At 43.6% G+C, this 21,063-nt stretch overlaps 1 protein-coding gene across 6 annotated transcripts in view; it reads right to left on the bottom strand.

Moving 5' to 3' along the window:
• The window catches only part of NF2 (neurofibromin 2), a 75,684-nt gene that overhangs the window by 38,268 nt on the left and 16,353 nt on the right, over positions 1-21,063 (bottom strand). For 5 of the 6 annotated variants that reach the window (XR_003516821.2, XM_027575446.1, XM_027575447.2 and 2 more), the window contains exons 2-4: positions 12,522-12,647; positions 10,264-10,386; positions 8,169-8,252 (exon numbers count right to left, since the gene is read on the bottom strand). Coding sequence is in view for 5 of the 6 variants with exons in the window: in XM_027575446.1 (XP_027431247.1) it covers positions 8,169-8,252; positions 10,264-10,386; positions 12,522-12,647 (333 nt within the window). In the remaining variant the exon portion in view is untranslated. Of the gene's footprint in view, positions 1-8,168; positions 8,253-10,263; positions 10,387-12,521; positions 12,648-14,953; positions 15,066-21,063 lie in introns of those variants that run through there. The other variant, XM_027575445.2, reaches the window with a different exon arrangement.

Here is a 21,063-nt window from a genome sequence, read left to right as displayed (position 1 = left end):
CACGAGGTGAGGGGGGGCAGAGGGAGAGGGAGGGAATTTTATGCAGGCTCCATGCCCAGCACTGAGCCCAACACGGGGCTCAATCTCACGACCCTGACACCATGATCTGAGCCAAAATTCAGAGTCAGATGCTTAACCGACTTAGCTTCCCAGGCACCCCCAAAAATGAAGGCATTTTTTAGAAGAAACTATAAACATATAAAATCAAAGCCCGTCTCTTGGGATTGAACAATGTTCATCAGCAACTTTAAATTGTGCCTCATTCCCATACCACCCTACTAAAAAAGCACTATGAATTAATGTTTTTTAAGAATCTCATCATTAGGGGCACCTGGGTGGCTCAGCCAGTTAAGCATCTGCCTTCAGCTCAGGTCATGATCCCAGGGTTCGGCGATGGAGCCCCATATGGGGCTCCCTGCTCAGCGGGGATTCTGCTTCTCCCTCTCCTGCTCCCCCTGCTTGTGCTCTCTCTTCTCTCTGTCAAATAAATAAATAAAATCTTTAAAAAAAAAAAAGAATCTCATCATTATTTTTCAAATGGCGGAAATGTACCGCATCATTTTTTGTGTTAAAGCAATTAATTTATCAAATTTAAATATTTAAAATATGCCACAGTTTCTATACCTATCTAGGCATGTGTTCATTTAAAAAAATCTGAAGGAACCTGGCCTCTCTTGATCTTCCAAAGGCCTGGGGATGTGATGAGTCAGTAACTAGACGGAGTTTTTTGGGTTTTTTAAAAGATTTTATTTATTTGAAAGACAGAGCACAAGCAGGGGGAGGGGCAAAAGGAGAGGGAGAAGCAGACTCCCTGCTGAGCAGGGAGCCCGACGTGGTGCTCAACCCCAGGACCCTGAGATCATGACCTGGGCCCAAGGCAGACGCTTAACTGACTAAGCCACCCAGGTGCCCCTGGACTGAGTTTTATGGGCACTCTCTCAGGAGGTAGCTGTAGAACACAGGTAGGAGCCTGACTCTGGAACAGGCTGCTAAAGGTTCAGTCCCAGCTCTTCCACTTATTAGCTGTGACCCTGGAAATTTTTGTGTCTCGGTTTTCTCAACTGTTAAGTGGGGGATAATAACAGTATTTGTCTTACAGGACTTTTGGGGGATTAAATGAAATAATACCCATAAAAACTGTAAAAGTATGCTTGACACATAGCACTCAATACAACCTGGTATCAAAAGACAAAAACTCAGATTGTATTACCTCTGAGTCTGTTTCCTAATTTGTCACATGAGAACTTTGGTCTTAGAGGATTTTGAATGGGGGTGCTGCTCTGGTATCCCTCTGAGGCCTTGAATAAGGATTCCTCTCTCTCAGCTTCAGCTTTCTCATCTGGAAAGCCAGGGTCATAAAAGTGCCTGCCTCGTAAGGGGGTGACAAGGATGAAGATGATCTGGAGAAGCATTTTACATATTGCCTGGCTTACTGTAAATGTCAGTATTAGTGTTATCCTCTGCATTATTTATGACATTGGTCACTGTTTGCCTCTGTGACTTCTGAAGGGGTAGGATGCTAAAGCAAGCCCTGTTAGTTGCATTTGCAAACGTCTTAATGGTGCTAACCAAACTCTAAATGCAGAAGTAAGCAGATAGCAAAGTTAAAGTTGTAAATTCAGGTTTCAAAGGCTTAGGAGATTAATGACCCACATTATCATACTAAGCTCCCAGCTACTTCAGTGATCAAATGTTACACATCTGAGCAATGCAGAGGCAGCAAAGACCCTGCTTAAAGAACTTCACCACTGGACTAACTCCACTTACAACTTTAAAGCCACCTTGATGCGTGTGTCTGCTCTCAAATGTCTCTTTAAAAAACAAAAGAAGGAGAAAATCCTTTTTTTTTTAAGATTTTATTTATTTATTTGACAGAGAGAGACAACAGCAAGAGAGGGAACACAAGCAGGGAAGTGGGAGAGGGAGAAGCAGGCTTCCCGCAGAGCAGGGAGCCTGATGTGGGGCTCCATCCCAGGACCCTGGGATCATGACCCGAGGCGAAGGCAGACGCCCAACGGCTGAGCCACCTAGGCGCCCCAAGGAGAAAATCCTTAAGGGGTGGCAGTTGGTTAATATAAAAGAAAGTCATACCATTCCATAGATGGAGATGACTGTTCCTCATCCTCTATGTACAGATGCAGTCTGATAACTTAACCGGGACTGAATTTACTTTGAAGCTAATGAAGTTCGGGTTTAGGTCTCTGCACCTGCATGGGCTTGACCCTAATTTTATATTCACAATTTGGTATTCTTGCATTGAAAAGAAGCCCCCTAAGTTATATCAACTTCAGGCCCCACAAAACCTGGATCCACCCCGGATATAAACCAATTGAATTCAAATTCAAAAAGGGAGTTCACCATTTAAAGGACTCTTGAAGTCAATTCTTAGATTAAACAGAGGCTCTTTCTGGATATGAAATACTATCCTCCGCCAGCTATGTGGAAAACTAGACCAAATGCTCTGAACAGGATTTCTCAAAACTTAAAAGATTTGATCAATACATACATAGAATAAATAGATTCCTACCTACACACCAGTCCACTAAATTCCAGGTGGATTAAAAATTCAAACCTATAAATGAAAATCCACAAAAATACCAGAACAAAATATAGGACCTGTGTATAACAACAGTTGGTGAAGCCGTTCTAAAATCACTCAAAACATAAAAAGATTGACGAGTCTGATATGTGTAACAAAAGATAAAAGGTTAACACCCATACTACATGGAGCTCCTATAAATCAATTAGAAAAAGATAAACAACACAGTAGAAAAATGGGCAAGCTGTAAACACTTGATTCACAGAGGAAAGAAATACAAATCACCAGTAAATCTGTGAAAAGATTCTTGGCCCACAGGATAATCAAGAAATGAAAACTTTATAAAAAAAAAAAACAAACCTCTTTTTCTGTCAGATTAGCAAAAATTTTGAAGGACTGATAGCATTCACTGTTGATGAGGATATAGTAAAACAGGTATTCTCACATGCTGTTAAATTAGGACAAAACTTTCGGAGGACAATCTGGCCATACATATTTAATGTTTTTTATTCCGATAAATTAAAAAATTCATTTTAGGGGCGCCTGGGTGGCTCAGTTGGTTAAGCAACTGCCTTCGGCTCAGGTCATGATCCCAGGGTCCTGGGATCGAGCCCCGCATCGGGCTCCCTGCTCAGCGGGAAGCCTGCTTCTCCCTCTCCCACTCCCCCTGCTTGTGTTCCCTCTCTCTCTGTCTGTCTCTCTCTCTGTCAATTAAATAAATAAAAAAAAAAAAAAATCTTCAAAAAAAAAATTCATTTTAAGCATACAATTCTGTGGTTTTTAGGATATTCAAAATGTTGTACAACCATCACCACTATCTAATTCCAGAATATTTCCAACACCCCAAAAAGAAATCCCATACCCCTTACAGTTAAGTCCTGATTTCCTCCTCCTTCCAGCCCCTGGCAACCACTAAATCTACCTTCTGTCTCTGTGGATTTGCCTATTCTGGACATTTCATGTAAGTGGAATCACACAATAGGCAGCCTTTTGTGCCTGGCTTCTTTCACTTGGCATTATTTAAATTTTAAAGGTTCTTCTCTCTCAAATAAATAAATAAAATCTTTAAAAAAAAAAAAAGGGCGCCTGGGTGGCTCAGTTGGTTGGGCGACTGCCTTCGGCTCAGGTCATGATCCTGGGGTCCCGGGATCGAGTCCCGCATCGGGCTCCCTGCTCAGCGGAGAGTCTGCTTCTCCTTCTCACCCTCCTCCCTCTCATGCTCTCTGTCTCTCATTCTCTCTCTCAAATAAATAAATAAAATCTTAAAAAAAAAAAAAAGATAAATTTTAAAGGTTCTTATCCTTCAGCGCAGTTATGCCATTTCTTGGTATTTATCAGAACAGAAACTGTTCATATGTGCCCAAAGAGGCATATTCAAAGATGTGCACTGCATTCGTTTAAATAATAGAAAGAAAAACAAACCTACATATCTACCAATAAAGAGACATTTAAATAATCCACAGTCCCTCCTTTTCAGGAAATACGGTTCGGTAGTTTAAAAATGAAGTGGGACGATCTGTTCTGATAGTTAAGTAAAACAGACATGCTGTATGGAGTTCCTCTGGAGTAGCCACCTAGAAGTGGAATTTCGGGGACTCGGGGATGGGGTGTCCCCTCACCTGACGGGCTCTTACCGCATCCATCACTCTACAAAGGTCATGCCAGTTCATAGTCCTTTTCCACCAGCACAGGAACTCAAACAACGCTTCTCTCCTATTTACTACTAATCCTTGTCAACCTTATGGGTTTGCTTAGTGTTGCTTTAATTTTTCTTTTTCTTGAGCACCAGTGAGATTGAACATCTTTTTGTATTTACTGACCATTCTCACGTCTCTTCTATAAAGTGCCTGTTATGCATGCCCTTTGTACCCACTTTTTTGGCTGTCTTTTTCTCATATCCTCAAGAGATCTTTATATTCAGGGATATATCTGCAATGCTGCTCGTAGAAATCTACCTTAAGTGGAAAAAGCTTTTGCACATGTACACAAGGACTCATATAAAAGGATTTTTGGTAAAGCACTGTTTCTGATAGGAGGAAAAAGGAGAAACGAAACCCACCTCTCCCTTAAAAGGGGGACGGATCAGTAAATTAGGTTTACTCATCAATGGCCAACACATAGCAATTAGGATCAATGAGTGACATCTACACATACAACATGATACATCTAAAAATCGATGTTGAGTAGGAAAAAATATCAATGTCTAAAAGTATAAGCCAAAAATGGGGGGTGTGCAAAGTATAGCACCATTTATATTCAACTTTTACCTCCTGGATATTTTCAAGTTGGTCTCCTCCCATCCAAATGACCAATGCCCAAGGTGTGACCCTCAGAGCCTCTCACCAAGACGACCACCACACAGCCTTCAACAGGTCCCCCTGCTTCCAAACCTGCCTCACTCCAATCTGTCCTTCACACAGCCACCAAAGGATCTGTCTAAAATATAAACCCTTCACTGGCTCTGCACCACCCACACAATAAAGTTAAGACCCTTTATGATCTGGCCCCTTACAGACCTCTCCAGCCTCAACACTTGCCACTCTTCACCTATACTTTACATATACTCAACTTAATTGCTTTTTAGCACTCTGTCCCTAACTTGCATCAGAGTACCGAGAAACACTAAGCCTCTTCTCCCACCATTCGCTTCTCTCTCTGAACACTAGGAGTCTATAGGCCAGTGCTGTAAGACTGGTAAATTACATACCATTCTCTCCCAAAGTCACTTTTTTTTTTTTTTAAGATTTTATTTATTTATTTGAGAGAGAGAGAGAATGAGAGATAGAAAGCACGAGAGGGAAGAGGGTCAGAGGGAGAAGCAGACTCCCTGCTGAGCAGGGAGCCCGATGCGGGACTCGATCCCGGGACTCCAGGATCATGACCTGAGCCGAAGGCAGTCGCTTAACCGACTGAGCCACCCAGGCGCCCCCAAAGTCACTTTTAATAAGAACACATTTCAAACACCAAAATCCAACAGGTGGTTTAAAACATTGCAAGATGGTTTGGTATGTCATGTGATTGGACTAAAAAAAAAAAACAAAAAACAAAAAAAACCACCAAACCCAGCTCAGACTTTTGATTCAAACATTCAAACATAACTCAAACTCTAACCAAGAAATATGGTTCTTGTTAACTGAACCATGTGATTAATATTTGTATTTATACTTTGAGGGTAATTGTTTCTTTATGCTTTGGAATTAGCTATGTCTATATCATTCGAACAGCTGAAATACTGTAATGAATACATTTGTGCATAATTACATTCCATGTGTTAATGAGCCCGAGTCCCTTTCCATAACCACACTTCTAAAGTTTCTTTCTGTTTCAGAAGGGTTGTGGAAGAAAACAGACTGAATATGACGGAAGGAAACCAGTACGGTTTGCTGAAAAGTCTGGACTTATGTGACCCTATAAATGAATCTGGAATTTGGTGAAAGGCAGTGTGTGCTACCCAGAGACCTCCCTCACAAGCTATACAGGGAGGGCAAGAGCAGAGTACTGAGTTAGGCAACCCAGACCCTAGGGTTCTCATCCTGCTTCCACTCTCTCGTTTCATTCTGCTCAAATCCTGTCCATCAAGAAGTGGGCTATAAATTCCATTAAAAAAGAATTAACATAAAGTATTTATGACTTTAGACAAATTGCTAATCCTTTCTGAGCCCTAAATTCCTCATCTGCAAAACGGGCGTAATAGTCTCAAGCTGTGGCTCACAGAAAAGACTATACTGAGTACCGCACGAAATGTTCATGTGTAACACTTTGTGAAACTGTAAAACATCACAGGTGTGTAAGACCTTATTAATACCATAATCAGAGATACCTTTTTAATATTAACCAACAGTCCTAGAAACTGGAAGCATGTTATAATAATCCTTAGTTTCTCCAGACCTGAAGCCATAGATTACCTTTATTTGTAAGATCCTGAAAATTTACACCGGAAAAAACAGTTAGAACATCCTCCTCCATATGAACCACACATGCTCTCTGTGAATCACTTTCATCTCTAAATTAGTAGGATCCAAATTAGTAGGGCTTTCCTACAGTGAAATCTGTTTAAGCAAACATCTGCTGGTTCCCTGAAAAGTTATTTTTTTTCCACAGGTGGCCTTTGAATTTGTGGCCCAAAATCCATGCAAAGGAAATGTAGCCTTTGAGACTGAAGCCCTTCAAAGGGAGGTAATGTCCTTGAGAGCTTGGGTCTCCTCTCAGCTGGGGAGAAAGCCTGCTAAAAAGGAACTGGGTTCTGGGCCAGAAAAGTGCTTGGATTTGATGAGAGTGACAATGACTGCTTCATCACTGTCAGGGCAATACTGACTGAAAGGACACATTTTTCCTGTTATTAATATTCTTAATCAAAGCATAAAAGGAAGCATATGTTTTAGTTGAATCAAGGCCCATTTTCTGTTTTTTCAATTACTCATTTTTCTGGGCAGTGGAATAGGGGAGGCACAAAACACAATCCCAAAGCCATGAATTCTGCCCTTAGCTTTACTCAAGATTGTCCAAATGACCTTGGGCAAATTGGTAGGAGCAGATACTCGCTTTCCTGTCTGTATCTGTGACAGAGTCAACAATCCCTCCTCAGGCCTGATGGATACTCAGCAAATATTAGACAAGTCATCAAATGATAGAATTGATTCTGGTGCTTCTGTTAGTCTAACCAGCATGAACAGACTTTTTCTCCACCCCCCTCCCAAGTGACAGGCCAGTCATTTCCTGGCTTTGATCTGAAATTGTATTAAGCTACCCAAAAAAAAGTGGGCTAAGAAGTTCAGAGTGTCTTATTAATTTTTGTAATACCACAGGGAAATGGCTTTGTGGACACCTCTAACGAAAAAGGAAAATAAAAATGGAAAAGATTATGCAAAATCACAAAAGTAAGGAAAGTGCCCCAATTCTGGGGACTTTTCCTCATGCTGCCGTGGGAAGTAGGAAGCAGCAGGACCAAATACAGGGCAGGTGTCTGAGGGACATGAAGCACCCCTGACTGACCCTGTAGTTGGTCTTTTTTTTTTTTTTTAATTTTATGTTTTATTTACCTTTTTTTTTTTCAGTTGGTCTTATGAAAACAGGGAGGACAAAACATAAGAGCGGTGGTCTCCTTCACCACCACTCCCAATCCACAGTGACTTCTCTATGAACAACTCACCGGCAGCTCAACTGGGCTCAGGGTGCCAAAGGGCCTGCTGTACCCAGCCATGAGCAGAGCAAGCATGCCCATCAGGGGTGGGTGAAGGAAGGCATGCTCTAGGTAGTAGTGTGGTTCCCACACACAGGGTGGCTGGTCCTCAAAAGATGAGTTTGGGGCCTTTTTGACCTAAAGGCTATAGTCTGGCTCAAACTGGAGACTGTAAGTTCATTTTCCTGGGTTAATAAAAAGTCCAGTGACTGTAATTAACCACATGTGTGTAATGAGATTACAAAGACACACAATTCACCATAATTCTCACAAGATTATACAGAATCTGGGACAGTGATAACGGTTTCCCCAGCCCACAAGTCCTAAACATCTCCCTCCTGGGGAAAGTCTCTCTGAAGCCTAGAAAACCCAAAGAAACCAAAGACTGGAGTGATTCCCGTGACACACATTAATGCCAAGGAGGAAGGCACTCTCCTTCTTTGTGCCTACCTTGGCCTGGACGGCGTAAGAAGCCAGGAGCACAGAAGCCTCGGGAGGGCAGTAGATCTTTTCATCTAAAATCTGCTTCTTTACCTAAAAGGGGCAACAAGGGAGACATGACACTGTGTGCGCGGAAGTGAGCTGTGCATGCTGGTCACAGCAGATGGCTGCAGGGTGTTCTAATGAGGGCTGCCAAACCAGCCTGTTAATAATTTTCTGACAAAGGGTACAATTTTTTTTATTGCGGCAGACAGGTTGGGAGTACAGGGGCTGAGAAGTTATTGGTAAGATGACTATGCATTAAAAAAAAACCCTTATCTCTTCTGTTCACGATCTTTTTCCTGAAGAGGAAAAACACTTTTCATGGTTAAAACAGCGACTGCTATCTGGACTGTGACAGAGGGGAGCTGTGAATTCCGGAAGTGTGAGGAGCAGCTCTGCTGGTGATTGCAGCCTCAGCCCCTGCTGAGCACACACAGCACTAGAGGAAATGGAGTCTACTTTAAAGTCTTTACACAAGACAAAAGTCAGCAAGGCCACTGAGTTATGACTGCAGGAAAAAAACCTATCACATTCAAAATGCCTGCTCTAAGGGAAAAGGAAGCAATAAAGTTTGATCGATTAAACTTTTAAGTACATGTGAGGTCCAGGAAATATAATTCTTAAGCCATAATGTCGAATTAACATATCTCATTGCATCTAACTTCTTAGAATGGTGTAGCATGTGATGTTGCAGACAGAGAGGCAAGAGAGCCTCACCAAGTAGGGCACACTGAAATAAACATAACAGGAAAGCCAACTTTCTTTTCACAGATGTCAACACTCACCAGATTCATAGACATAGTAAATGTTGCCTTGCTCAGCCACGAAACACTCCAATTTTTCAGTATGAGGGAAAATTAAGCCAAAGTCACATGAGGGATAGGCACTGCTTCTAAGCGCCATCTCTGTAACGCTAGCACATTCTGGGGCCTCGGAGATCATTATGAGGTTTTATTCAAAGCAGTGCAACTTTCTAATCCCTTGGTTTCTTTTCAAAGGGGGAAAAAATCCACACTACAGAAAAACTGAGGGGGTTTCCCTTTGAAGGAAAATGTTAGGGATGGGGATGTATACATATACATACATGTAAATGTATGTATACTTTTTTGTACACTTTTTTGTAAAATAAATTATTTGGGGGTTTTACTACATTTAACTTAATATTTACTGAACATACCAATCTGAAGCTCAAACTAATTAGACGAGGACTATGTGACAACATACATACATCTACTTCTGGGAAATCACGTAACTAATGCCCCTGTGCAATCTTCTCTGTTACTGACAGTAGGCACCATTGGGCACACAAGCAGCTCCAGCGCCAATCACTGCAACCAACCATGAAACTGGGGCAGAACTCTGATCAAGCAATAAGAACACCAGCAAAATTGACCCCGACTCACTGTGCCCCCAAACGGCCAACTAGCAGTCTTTGAACCCACAATTACAGAGCTCCTCATTTCTTCAATTCAGCTGAGCAGTTACTTTTGGAATGCCTACTGGGCACTCGGTGAGCCTTGCCTGTAAGGGGCTTACACTCTAGTGAAGGAGCGGGAGATGAATAAGACATTTATAGACAATGGGCAGCATGAAGCACCATGTATGAAGTTCCACATGTGTAGGATTAGCCACATGGAGTTAAACTCCAACTCACTGGAGTTCTGAAGTCCTGTCTTAATGACAGCAGATTTCAAACTTTTGGAATAACTACTCTTTCTAAGACTCTCTCTTTGGACTTCCTTTGTAACTACTAGGTACTTTCCACTCAGCAACAAGAAAACAGGATCCATCTTCAAAGAGGCGTCAAGTCAGGTACCCCTTCTTACACTACCAAAGTTTTGCCATTTCATATGACACCAATTCACATCTCTCAAGTATAGTTCTATTCTGAAGATTTTTCCCCTCCATTACGGGACCAAAGGGACTGACTTCCCAGAGGCAGAACATTTTCACAATGCGAAGGCATCTGTGGTCAACTCCGAGGGGGTCATCCAGGCTGCCTTGGCAACCAGGCCTGGGTGAGTTCTCTCAGAACAAGCGGGGCTAATACGGACTGGTGTACCTGCAGGAAGAACAAATGTTGCGTGATCTCCTGAACCAGCTCCTCCTCAGCATTCTCAGGATAAAATTTGGCCAGGAAGTGAAAGGTGACTGGCTCTTCCTTTGAAACATCATGATCCAGCACCTGCACAATTACAGAGCAAAAGAAGAACAAGCTATGTTGGCACCTGTTCCTCCCCTGCCACCATCAAAGAACCTTTTTCAGGGAGCATATAAGTATTTTTCCCTCTCTAAATTCATCACAGTCCCCAAAGGTTATGATCTTACAGTTTGAAGCATTCACAAAGCCATCTATAACAAGAGGTAATGTTCACTCACATGGCGTTTCTGAACCAAATTAATCAATATCCTCAAGGAGTGAGTGGAGCTAAGATTATTAAGGCACAGATGTTCTCAAGGCCAGAGAGATAGTTAAAAACTAGAAATTTATAGCTCAAAGGTCTTGGGCACTATCCTTTACAGTAGGCTGAAGGTTTTTTTTAATTTTCTGAACTTGTGAAATCTTCCTTTATTCTTTTTTCTTCCTGTCAACCCCCAACGTTTAGGTCCATATTGGGGGGGAGCTTAGAGATGATGAGCCTCATCTTTGTGAAATCCTCTAAATATTAACTGAGCAACAAAAGTGAAATGTGTCCATGGTGGCAACCCTTTGTTTCAAGGAACCTCCAGAGATGCCCTACAAAATACTTGAGCACAGTCAGTAAACACACTGTCTTTAATCTTCGAACAATTTCATCCACCCACTGAAAAGCCTGAACCATCTGCTCTCCAGAATGAATTTCATTTCAGGACATAAACATGCCATGTGACAGGCTACAAGTCTCCATTAACATGTGTCATAATTTATTTTCTTTGAGCAGCAAGGTTCCATGGCTCCTGATGCCCCCAATCTAATATCCATTTGGCCAATACTCAGGTATGATTTAAAATTTACTTTGCGGAGAATCACAAAAAGATACAGAAAGTTTTGCTGTCTTAGGTAGATAATTCTTCGTGCTCCTGCCCAAATTCCAGGTGGCAATGCCCAGGAGACCCAAAATAAACCAGATTTAGGACTCTCTCACTGATATCGGCACATGGTGGCACTCTGATGCTCATGACCACTGGGAATTACCATACGAAATTTATAACCAGCGGAGATTCCAACATGAAGATTCAGATTACCGTGTACAGATGGAAACACAATTTGAACACTTGAGCTTAGAGTCAAACATAAAAAAAAAAAAAAGCAGGAGGCGTTCATTGTCTATCACGCCATGCAGGAGATGATAAAATCAACTGCAGAGGGTACTGACTTACTTTGAGATCTAGGGGTCTTTTAGGGGCTACTAACAAAAACAAATGGCCCTGTTCCCAAACGTCTTCATGGTTAGGTAGGCAGGTAAGTAGGTAAGTGGGCCTTCGTGTGTGTGCACACATGAATCCATGCAGACAGCAGTTTCCTTAGGCAATATCCATTTCTAAGCCATATTAGAACTGCCGGGAGCCCCAACTTGTCTTCCAAACCTCAGAAGGCCCAGAGAATCATAAAGAAAAAACGGACATTGCTTCTTCACCAAAGGAAGTGGGGCACTCTCTGTTCCTTGGATCATGTTAATGACTAAATTGAGTTGGGCAGGGGTGCCTGGGTGGCTCAGCTGGTTAAGCGACTGCCTTCAGCTCAGGTCATGATCCTGGAGTCCCGGGATCGAGTCCCACATTGGGCTCCCTGCTCAGCGGGGAGTCTGCTTCTCCCTCTGACCCTCTTCCCTCTCGTGCTCTCTATCTCTCATTCTCTCTCTCTCAAATAAATAAATAAAATCTTTAAAAAAAAAAAAAATTGAGTTGGGCCACAGTGTTTCTCAAAAAAGACTTAAACATTCCCTAAAGAACATGAGTCCCAGGTAAATCTTTCAAAGACATAAACTATTAAAAAAAAACAACCAGGATAATAACATAATAGTAATTTTTATTCATAAAGCCTAACTAGTGGTTCAATAAATTGAACAGCATAAAGCCAGAAGCAATCAGCCTGGTGACGATGAGTACAGAAGCCAGGGAGGGCAACAGCTTCATCCTGGTTGGTTCTGCTGGCCTAGGAAGAGCAGAAAGCCTGTGGCGTCTCTGGGACCTGTTCTTTACACAACTTACTTCAGGACTTGCCCCCTTCTCTACTGGGTGTCCCTAGTGCCCCAAGATGAGCAAAGAAGCTAGGCACATGCTCAGGGAAAAACCAGAGCACACACCAGCCTGACTGGTCTCATCAAGTTCCAGCCCAACCTTCTTGTCCATTTTGAGCCAGGCCACGGTGTCCTTGATTGTGTACTGCAGTCCAAAGAACCAAGTTTCCCGAAGCCCCAGGGTCCGGCACACCAAGTCAAACAGGTCCTTCCCTTTCCACTTCATCTGCAAAGAACAGACCAACAGGGAGGGTATTGTGAGCAAAAGTCATAATCCGCTTGAACAAAAACCCTTTCTCTGCACTTCCTGCTCTTGGGTTCTAAAATGTGGGGATGACACTAAGATGGCTGATGAGCACAGAATTCCTAAATAATTTTAAAGCTTCCTACACAAACCGTGAGTGGGAAAATACCAATTAGAGCTTAATGGCTTAATCACTGCAAAGCATACACAATACCTCCCTTGGACAGTTCCTTCAGATCTTAATATCCCCAAAGCTGCTAATTTAGGAAAGCTGGTAAATAAGCATCCTCATTTAGGAGAGTCTAGCCCTTGAGTTAACCCAGGGAGATGGCTATCTTCTAGGACATTAATTTCTTTGAGACTTTGTCGTTGATTTTTTTTTTTTTTTAATCATGACACTGTCCTTTGATAAAAAGCTACTGGGTTTTTTGTTTTGTTTTGTTTTAAAGCCTAGTTTTACTGGAAGTTTTTTTTTTAAAGCAACAGAGGGGAGTAACTTGTAACTGAAGTCATAAATCACACACAAAAAGAACCATTAGCTACCAGTCAGCCCAACCACGTCTCTCCTATCCTGATGTGTAACTGAGGCCGAAGGAGAGGTGACTCTGCCACAGTCACACGGAGCAATTTCAAACTCTTGGTATCTAAACCCAGGGGATGAACAGACACCAATATACTGCAGCACGCTTATCCTACAGTTTCACTTTCTGAAAGGACCTAAAGCAATGGCTGCTAAACCCTTTCATCAGCTTTTCAATCTGAGAAAATGGAAAACCAAGTTCAACATCTTAATGAGAGAAGAAAATGCCCAGCTGCTTAGTAAATGTTGCCACCTTGTGGCTTCCAAGTTAAATCACCCAGGATGTCCCACACTAGCCCCCTAGCTGGGCTCACCCTCCAGCCCCATCACCGCACCCCGCCCCCGCATCTGGTGGACATTCGGATATACACCGGGTACAGTTGTGAGCACATGAGACACATCCCAGAGATGGAGGTCAGAGTAAGTATAATTTGGGGATTCAAATGCAAAGTCACCAGACACAGGAAGGGCAAGACCACTAGACTGCAGAAGCATCTGTCCTTCTCCTGCCCTCATTAGAAATCTTCTCCCAATGTCCTGGCACACAGAAGATGCATAATGAAAAGGAAAGGGAGAAAAATTAGGGTTTAGAGACATGTTATAAAAGCAAGAAGGAAAAAATAAGTTAGACCTCTGATATCTGATTGGCTTTTGCTAAAACCTGATTGTACAGAGGATTTTTCAACTAGGCCTTCTATTTTTTTTTTAAGATTTTATTTATTCATTTGAGACAGATTAGAGAGAAGTGCATGAGCAGGGGGAAAGGCAGAGGGAGAGGGAGAAGCAGGCTCCCCGCTGAGTCAGGAGCCTGATGTGGGACTCGATCCTGGGACCCCGGGACCACGACCTGAGCCAAAGGCAGACACTCAACCATCTGAGCTACCCAGGAGCTCCCTAGGCCTTCTATTTTTAATATATATGAATGAACAGTGTGTTCTCTACGAGGTACTCAACAGGAAAGCCCATCCCTTCTCTGTGTTTACAGTCAAAGAGCAAAGTAGCAAGCTAGATGGAAGGGCACCAAAACCACAGCAGACAAGTGGCTGAGATATGAATTGGCTTTTGTCCTTTACTGGGGCCATTTCTTCTGTCTGCCCTTCCAGCTCTGCCCCATCACCTCTCCGGCGCTTTAGTGAGGCCCCTGGAACAGTCTAAAGGTTGAGGTCTTTAGAAATGATTTTGAGTAGAATAAAATTAAATGACAAGTTTTATTTAAAAAAAAAAAAAGATGATCTCCTTCCCTTTCTGCAAGGCTTACTAAATGTTTGTCGGCACACCCATTTCTCCAGTCTGACAATAGCACAAAGGGTTTTTTATTTTTTTTAAGATTTTATTTATTTATTTGACAGAGAGACACACAGTGAGAGAGGGAACACAAGCAGGGGGAGTGGGAGAGGCAGATGCAGGCTTCCCGTGGAGCAGGGAGCCCGATGCAGGACTCAATCCCTGGACCCTGCGATCATGACCTGAGCCGAAGGCAGACAATTAACGATTGAGCCACCCAGGCGCCCCCCAAAGGGTTTTTTAATTCAAGGCAGGTTTTTAATTCCTACAGGCAGACTTCACCGAAGAAATGTTACTTTGGAAAACTAGAAGCTTCGGGATGCTGATTATCCTGTTGTCCCTATTTTAAGCAAGTACACAGTATATAAATTATAAATGACTACCTTTCTACAAGATAATGTAACGCTAAAGAACAGATACTAACTTGGAGAAGTTGAATACCCAAGGGCCAGGAAGATCACAGCATCGATTCCCAGGCTGCCATAACTCCCGGCCACAGCGGGGCCGGGCTCGGCCACGGCGGGGCCGTCCACGAGCTGGACGTGCAGTGCATCTGAACCAAAGCTGCGAAGAGGATGATGAGTGAATTTCTTGACTTTGGGGGAGTTTAAATTCTCAAGCATCGTATCATATTAATGCAGTTTTCCTGTATTTCTTTCTACTTCCTTGTTTTTAAAATGCAAAATGATCCTTGCGGAATGCAAATAGACAATGTCTTTGTTCCCAAGAAGCTTGCAATAAAGTGGGGGAGTCTCACACCAATTCAGAATGCCCTATTTAAGATTCTTAACTTTGACTGTAAGGATCATAGAATGTCAGAGTCAGATGTGAGCCAGAGTAATTACCTACTGTAGACCCTTCCCTTTAAGTATAAATAAGGAAACTGAGTCACAGATTCTTTGGCAGCTTTCTGAATCAGACACTGGTCTTTTTCCTGGTGATCTAAGGTAGGCAACCCCTTCAGTTCCTCAGTGGTCTCTTTTCCTGCTCTGAGGGCTTCCATTTGTCTTGCTCTATACCAGCACTCCCCAACCAACTTTTCCAGTAAGAAACTGATGTCATAATACTCTTCTCTTGCCCTGAAACCAAACCCATTCTTGGAAGAGCCAGATATTGCTCCTTTACAGCTCAATGTGAATTGGGGCGCCTGGGTGGTTCAGTTGGTTAAGCAACTGCCTTCGGCTCAGGTCATGATCCTGGAGTCCCGGGATCGAGTCCCACATCAGGCTCCCTGCTCAGCAGGGAGTCTGCTTCTCCCTCTGACCCTCTTCCCTCTCGTGCTCTCTATCTCTCATTCTCTCTCTCTCAAATAAATAAATAAAATCTTAAAAAAAAAAAAAAGCTCAATGTGAATTAAAGCCTCTGCTACCTCTCCTTCAATAAGCACTACAGAGCACATCCTATGTGACCAATGTCAGACACGGAGAATGCAAAATGGTGGACTCGTGGTCCCTGTGGGAGACACAAGCAAGGACCTAAGTCAGAAAAGGCTTTAGAGGACAAGTGAGAGTTAGATGAAGGAGGGAAAGAAAGAATTCGAAAAAAGAAAATCACAATATCTACAGTGAAATGCAAGTCATCTGGTAGAGCTGAGACAAACACCCTGAACTCAAGATGGGGCGTGGTGGGAATGTGGCACCATGTGGCGGCCAGGGGGCTCGCCATGGAGTCCTTGAAGACTCTTGGGAAGAGGAGTGATGGGATCAGATCAGCATTCTAGAATATGTTTCCATCAACAGGGCAGAGAATGGGTTGGAGGAAAGGAGCCTGGAATCAAGAAAAGCAGAAAGGAGGCCAACTCCCTCCTTGAAGAAGGCAGTGGGAGAGAGAGAAGACAGCCTGAGAATTGGAAAGGAGGCAGTCACAGAGCTGACTCCTGAGTGCTGGCAGGGACTGAGGGAGCAAGAATGAAGAGTGCCACCTGCATTTCTGGCTTGAGCACCAGGTGGTTCCACTAGAGGAGAGATGGCAGACAGGAGGAATAGATGAGCAACTAAGTGTTAGGATAAGTTAAAGTGCTGGAGGAAACCAGGTAGAGATGTCCTAAATACATTTGATTTAAATTATTAGCTCTATTTATAAAAGAAGATGCTCTATTATTAAGGAATTAAGTTTTTCTTTTGGGTTAAATCTAACCTCCAACATGTTGTGTACCTACATGAGGTTCTACTTTTCAACATGCCCTTCCCCAAGTGTATGAGCCTTGCTTAGTCCTCCTAATTTGGGCTTCTACTTCTTTACAAACAAGAACCACTGGTCACAGTTGCTCCAGGTGGTTCCCATGACACTCTGTGAAGGAAGGTCTTGGGTTGTGAATGGGCTTCCCCGGTGCCAGCTGACTCACCAGAATGTGACCATGCCCATCTTTACAGTTTTATCAGTGACCCACTGCATTGTGCTGATGCTGTGACGTGACCTGAACATCTGAATGTCTCCCAGGATTGTAGGCACCGCAAGCAAGAGCGGTATCAGTCATCTCTGTTGCTCACAGTGCCCAGGTGACTTTGTACATACAAGCACAGCAAACAGTGGCCGTCTAACAGAAGACTTGCCTACTTCAAAAACCCAAGTCTCAAAAACTTTAAGCAAAATTAGCCCCCATTATGGGCGCCTGGGTGACTTAGTCGGTTAGGTGTCCGACTCTTGATTTTGGCTCAGGTCTTGATTTCTCAGGTCATGAGATTGAGCCCTATATCGGGCTCCATGCTGGGCATGGACCTGCTTAGGATTCTCTCTCTCCCTCTCCCTTTGCCCCTCCCCCCCATTCCCATCCTTCCCAGCTCGCACACGCTCTTGCTGTCTCTCAAAAAAAAATAATCCGGGACAGGGCGCCTGGGTAGCTCAGCCATTAACCATCTGCCTTCGGCTCAGGTCATGATCCCAGGGTCCTGGGACCGAGCCCCACATCAGGCTCCCTGCTCGGCAGGAAGCCTGCTTGTCCCTCACACTCTCCCTGCTTGTGTTCCCTCTCTCACTATCTATCTCTGTCAAATAAATAAATAAATAAAATCTTTAAAAAATAATAATAATAATCTAGGGCGCCTGGGTGGCTCAATCGGTTAAGTGTCGCCTTCAGCTCAGGTCATGATCCCAGGTCCTGGGATCAAGCCCCACATAAGGCTCCCTGATGAGAGGCCTGCCTCTCCCTCTCCCCCTGCCCTTCCCCCTGCTTGTGCTGTCAAATAAATAAACAAAATCTTTTTTTAAAAAAGGATTTAAAAAAAAAATCTTCAACAAATACTTGGTGAACACACGTGTCCAAGCACCACCCAAGGTGCAAGAGATAAAGAGAGAAAGAAGCCGGTTTCTGCTCTTACAGAACAGGACTAGGGCATTAGTCAATCAGGAACAGATAATCACCTCCCTCACCCTACACACAATAATCAACTCCGGGTGAGGTTTCCAGTGCTACAACACTTGTGAGTGCCACACAGGGACCCTCAGTCTCTAGGGACCCCTGAGAAGGGACCCTCTATCCTGGAGGGGTGGGAAATGGTATCTAAATCTACTCTTATGGTGGGAAAGAGGAGCCAAGTGAAGACCGGGCTTGGGGAAGGAGCGAGCAGGGTAGTGTGTTCCAGGCACAGGGAATAGCATATGCAAAGGTCGAGGCAAAAAAGCTCAGATGCGGGTGCCTGGCGGGCTCAGTCAGTGGAGCATGCAACTCTTGATCTCAGGGTTGTGAGTTCGAGCCCCACGTTGGGTGCAGAGATCACTTAAATAAACTTAAAGAAAAAAAAACAGCTTAGATGGTCCTTGTAGGAAATGAAAGCATTTATAGTTCAGTTTGACTGGAGAATACTGCTGTGCTTCCAAAAGGACCAAAACTACCACCTAAAACCAATTCTTTGTCAACAAACTCCACCTCTCTCATTTTAACCACAGAAAGTAGTTATCTACCAGAAAGTTATTCAGTTGATTGTTTTCTCCTATTTTCTTCCCAAGGATGGAATATAACCATATCTATTCTAGATATAAGGGAGAGAAGTTAAATAATTACCTAAGGTGGCTGCCTCTGTACACTAGGGTTTAATTCTTTCCAGGAACCAGTCTAAGAGGCATAGATAGGTTACAGTTACCTAAACATCAGTATGAATCTCAGCGCTGTCACTGTGTGACCTTGGGCAAGTTACTGAATTTCCTTGTGCTTCGCAACGGGGATGATAAACAGACCCTGTCTTAGCAGACTGATCTAAGGATTAAGTGCATTAATATATTTTTAAAAGCCTAAATACTTTAGTAAATATAGTGCCCAGCCCACGGTAAATACTCAATAAAGGGTGGTTATTATTCATTCGAACCCCTCCTCCTCTCCTTACATTCTCAAGTGGTGCCATGTAAAGCCTCCCGGTCCTGTTTCACTCCATGGATGATGGATGACAGATCAGAAAGGACACCATCAATTCTCATCGAGCTGACCATGCTATCACTCACTTGACAAACATTTATTGAGCACCCACTACGTCCTAGTCATTGTGCTTGGCACAAGAGATAAATGATGAGTTCAGGACAAGACACTGTCCCCATTCATGTCTGACAGGGAAGACAAGTAGGTAAATGGATCACGAAAACACACCCTGGTAAATGCTAACAGAATAGAGTGCTGCGGGAACACAGCTCAGGCCTGGGGGGTGGGGTCCGGGGCTTCACAGAGGAGACACCGTCTGAGCCAGGTTTTGGGAGCCAGACAGCAGTTGGTACCCTGGTGAAGGGGCTAAAGAAAGGGAGGTCATGCCAGCCGGAGGGAACAGCATGTCTGCCGCTCGGGTCCAAGCTGTTGCAAAGTGAAGGAATGTTCTTTGCACTTTTCTAGTATCTGACAAGCAGCATAATTACCCTATCTGCAGTACTGAATGTTCAATGCGGTACTGAAAACGCAGCTTCAGCCCGATGCATGTGACGCTTCGGACTCCCCACAAGTTGACTGGGAACCACACCGCTCAGTCCCAGCTTCCGAGCAGTCATGCATCCCCTGACAACACCTGCCAGATCTCCAAGGAGCCAGGCCAGGGGGATGAGTCTCATGTTTATTTTTTTATTAAAATATTTCCTTTTCTGATACCTGTTAGCACATAAGCCTTTCGGGCTTGGCACTTAAACTACTCAAACGCCTTTTTGTTAGGGTTTGTCATTTTTCCTGAACAGACTGCCAAAAATAGAACCACTCCTGGTTCTGCTTAAGTGTCACTGAGGCCCATGTCTCTCCACCGGGCCCGAGTGTTCAAACTGCTCCGCACACACCACCACGGCTCCGCGCCTCATCTCAACCTACTGGAGAGGAGGGATGCTCACAGGCAGATGATCATTTTGCAGACAGGAAAAGAGAGATGGCGGGAGTGAGGAAGGTGATTTGCGGGAAGAAGCAAACAGGAGGGGGCGCAAATCTGGACTCCACGGTGTGTAAGCTCCTGCTCTGCAGGCCTCGTCCTCAAGGTGCCCTTCAAGCGGGAGGGGGCTAATGGTGGGGAGCCTGGAAGTACAATGCTTCTCGCTTTGTGGCTCTTACTTTAACAGGCTGCAGTGCTATTTCACAGATATATACTCAAGCCTCTATCAAAGATAGATGCGTATGAACTTTATAAACAGGACTAAGTGCTGTCAGCTTGTTATTTTTCGTAGGGACTGGATTTATGAGCTTTACCCAAAGTGAAGTGCTTGTAATTTATCAACCTAGAATGTTTTAAGTAAATAGCACTAAGCACTCACCGTCCGCAGCAGGAACAGAGCACTCTTCTGTTGTAGGAAGCAACTGGCACCAATAAACTAGAGGGCTGATTGGGGTCTATTAACCGGGGAAACGTTATGAATAATATCCACAACAATCATCTTACTGTTGGCCAGGTTTAGACTCACAGCCCTAAAACTACCAGTTGTTTTTTTACTTTCGAGCCTTCACATTGCATTTCTCCCACTGCTTTCCTTGGGCCATGCAGCCATCAACAATTGAATCCCTCCCCCTTACTGATAGAACGAGGGAGGGTCAGTAGGAAACCAGCCAGCCACATGACGGGAAAAAGCCATAGCTAGAACAACTAGACTAAATGACAACTTTCTTGAAAAAAGAGAATCACCTTTGGCCACCATATGTGAAATGCCCACGAATTAGACCACAGAGAAACTTCGACTTTACAGAGGAGACTCCAATCTGGAAAAAGCTACCAGAGAAACAACATTCCATTTCATAGAGGTCTGGGGGACTAGATTTTTCAGCCACACAAGGAATGCTATTCGATTAGCTGTCTACTCCACAGAAGATGAAAGAGAACAGACAAACCCAGCATTCAATTATTAGCAATTTAGCTCACAAGCTGCCCTAGCATTTGCCATAAAAATTGTCAGGAGGTTAGCCCCCTTACAGATACAGCAATGAAGGAACAATGTCTCTCTGGGCTCAGGACATGTGCCACATGTTTACCACTATGTCAGAAACGGAAAACCAAGGATGACTGTGATTTCCCTTCTCAATATTTAACCCTGACTGACTTCTACAGTCATGGCTGGCCTACAAGAACCGGTTTACAAAAGTCTAGAAAA

The sequence above is a fragment of the Zalophus californianus genome, chromosome 14 (assembly GCF_009762305.2).
Source record: "Zalophus californianus isolate mZalCal1 chromosome 14, mZalCal1.pri.v2, whole genome shotgun sequence".
Taxonomy (NCBI): domain Eukaryota; kingdom Metazoa; phylum Chordata; class Mammalia; order Carnivora; family Otariidae; genus Zalophus; species Zalophus californianus.
The sequence above is the reverse complement of the archived record's forward strand: the minus strand, read 5'-3'. Positions and strand labels throughout refer to the sequence as shown.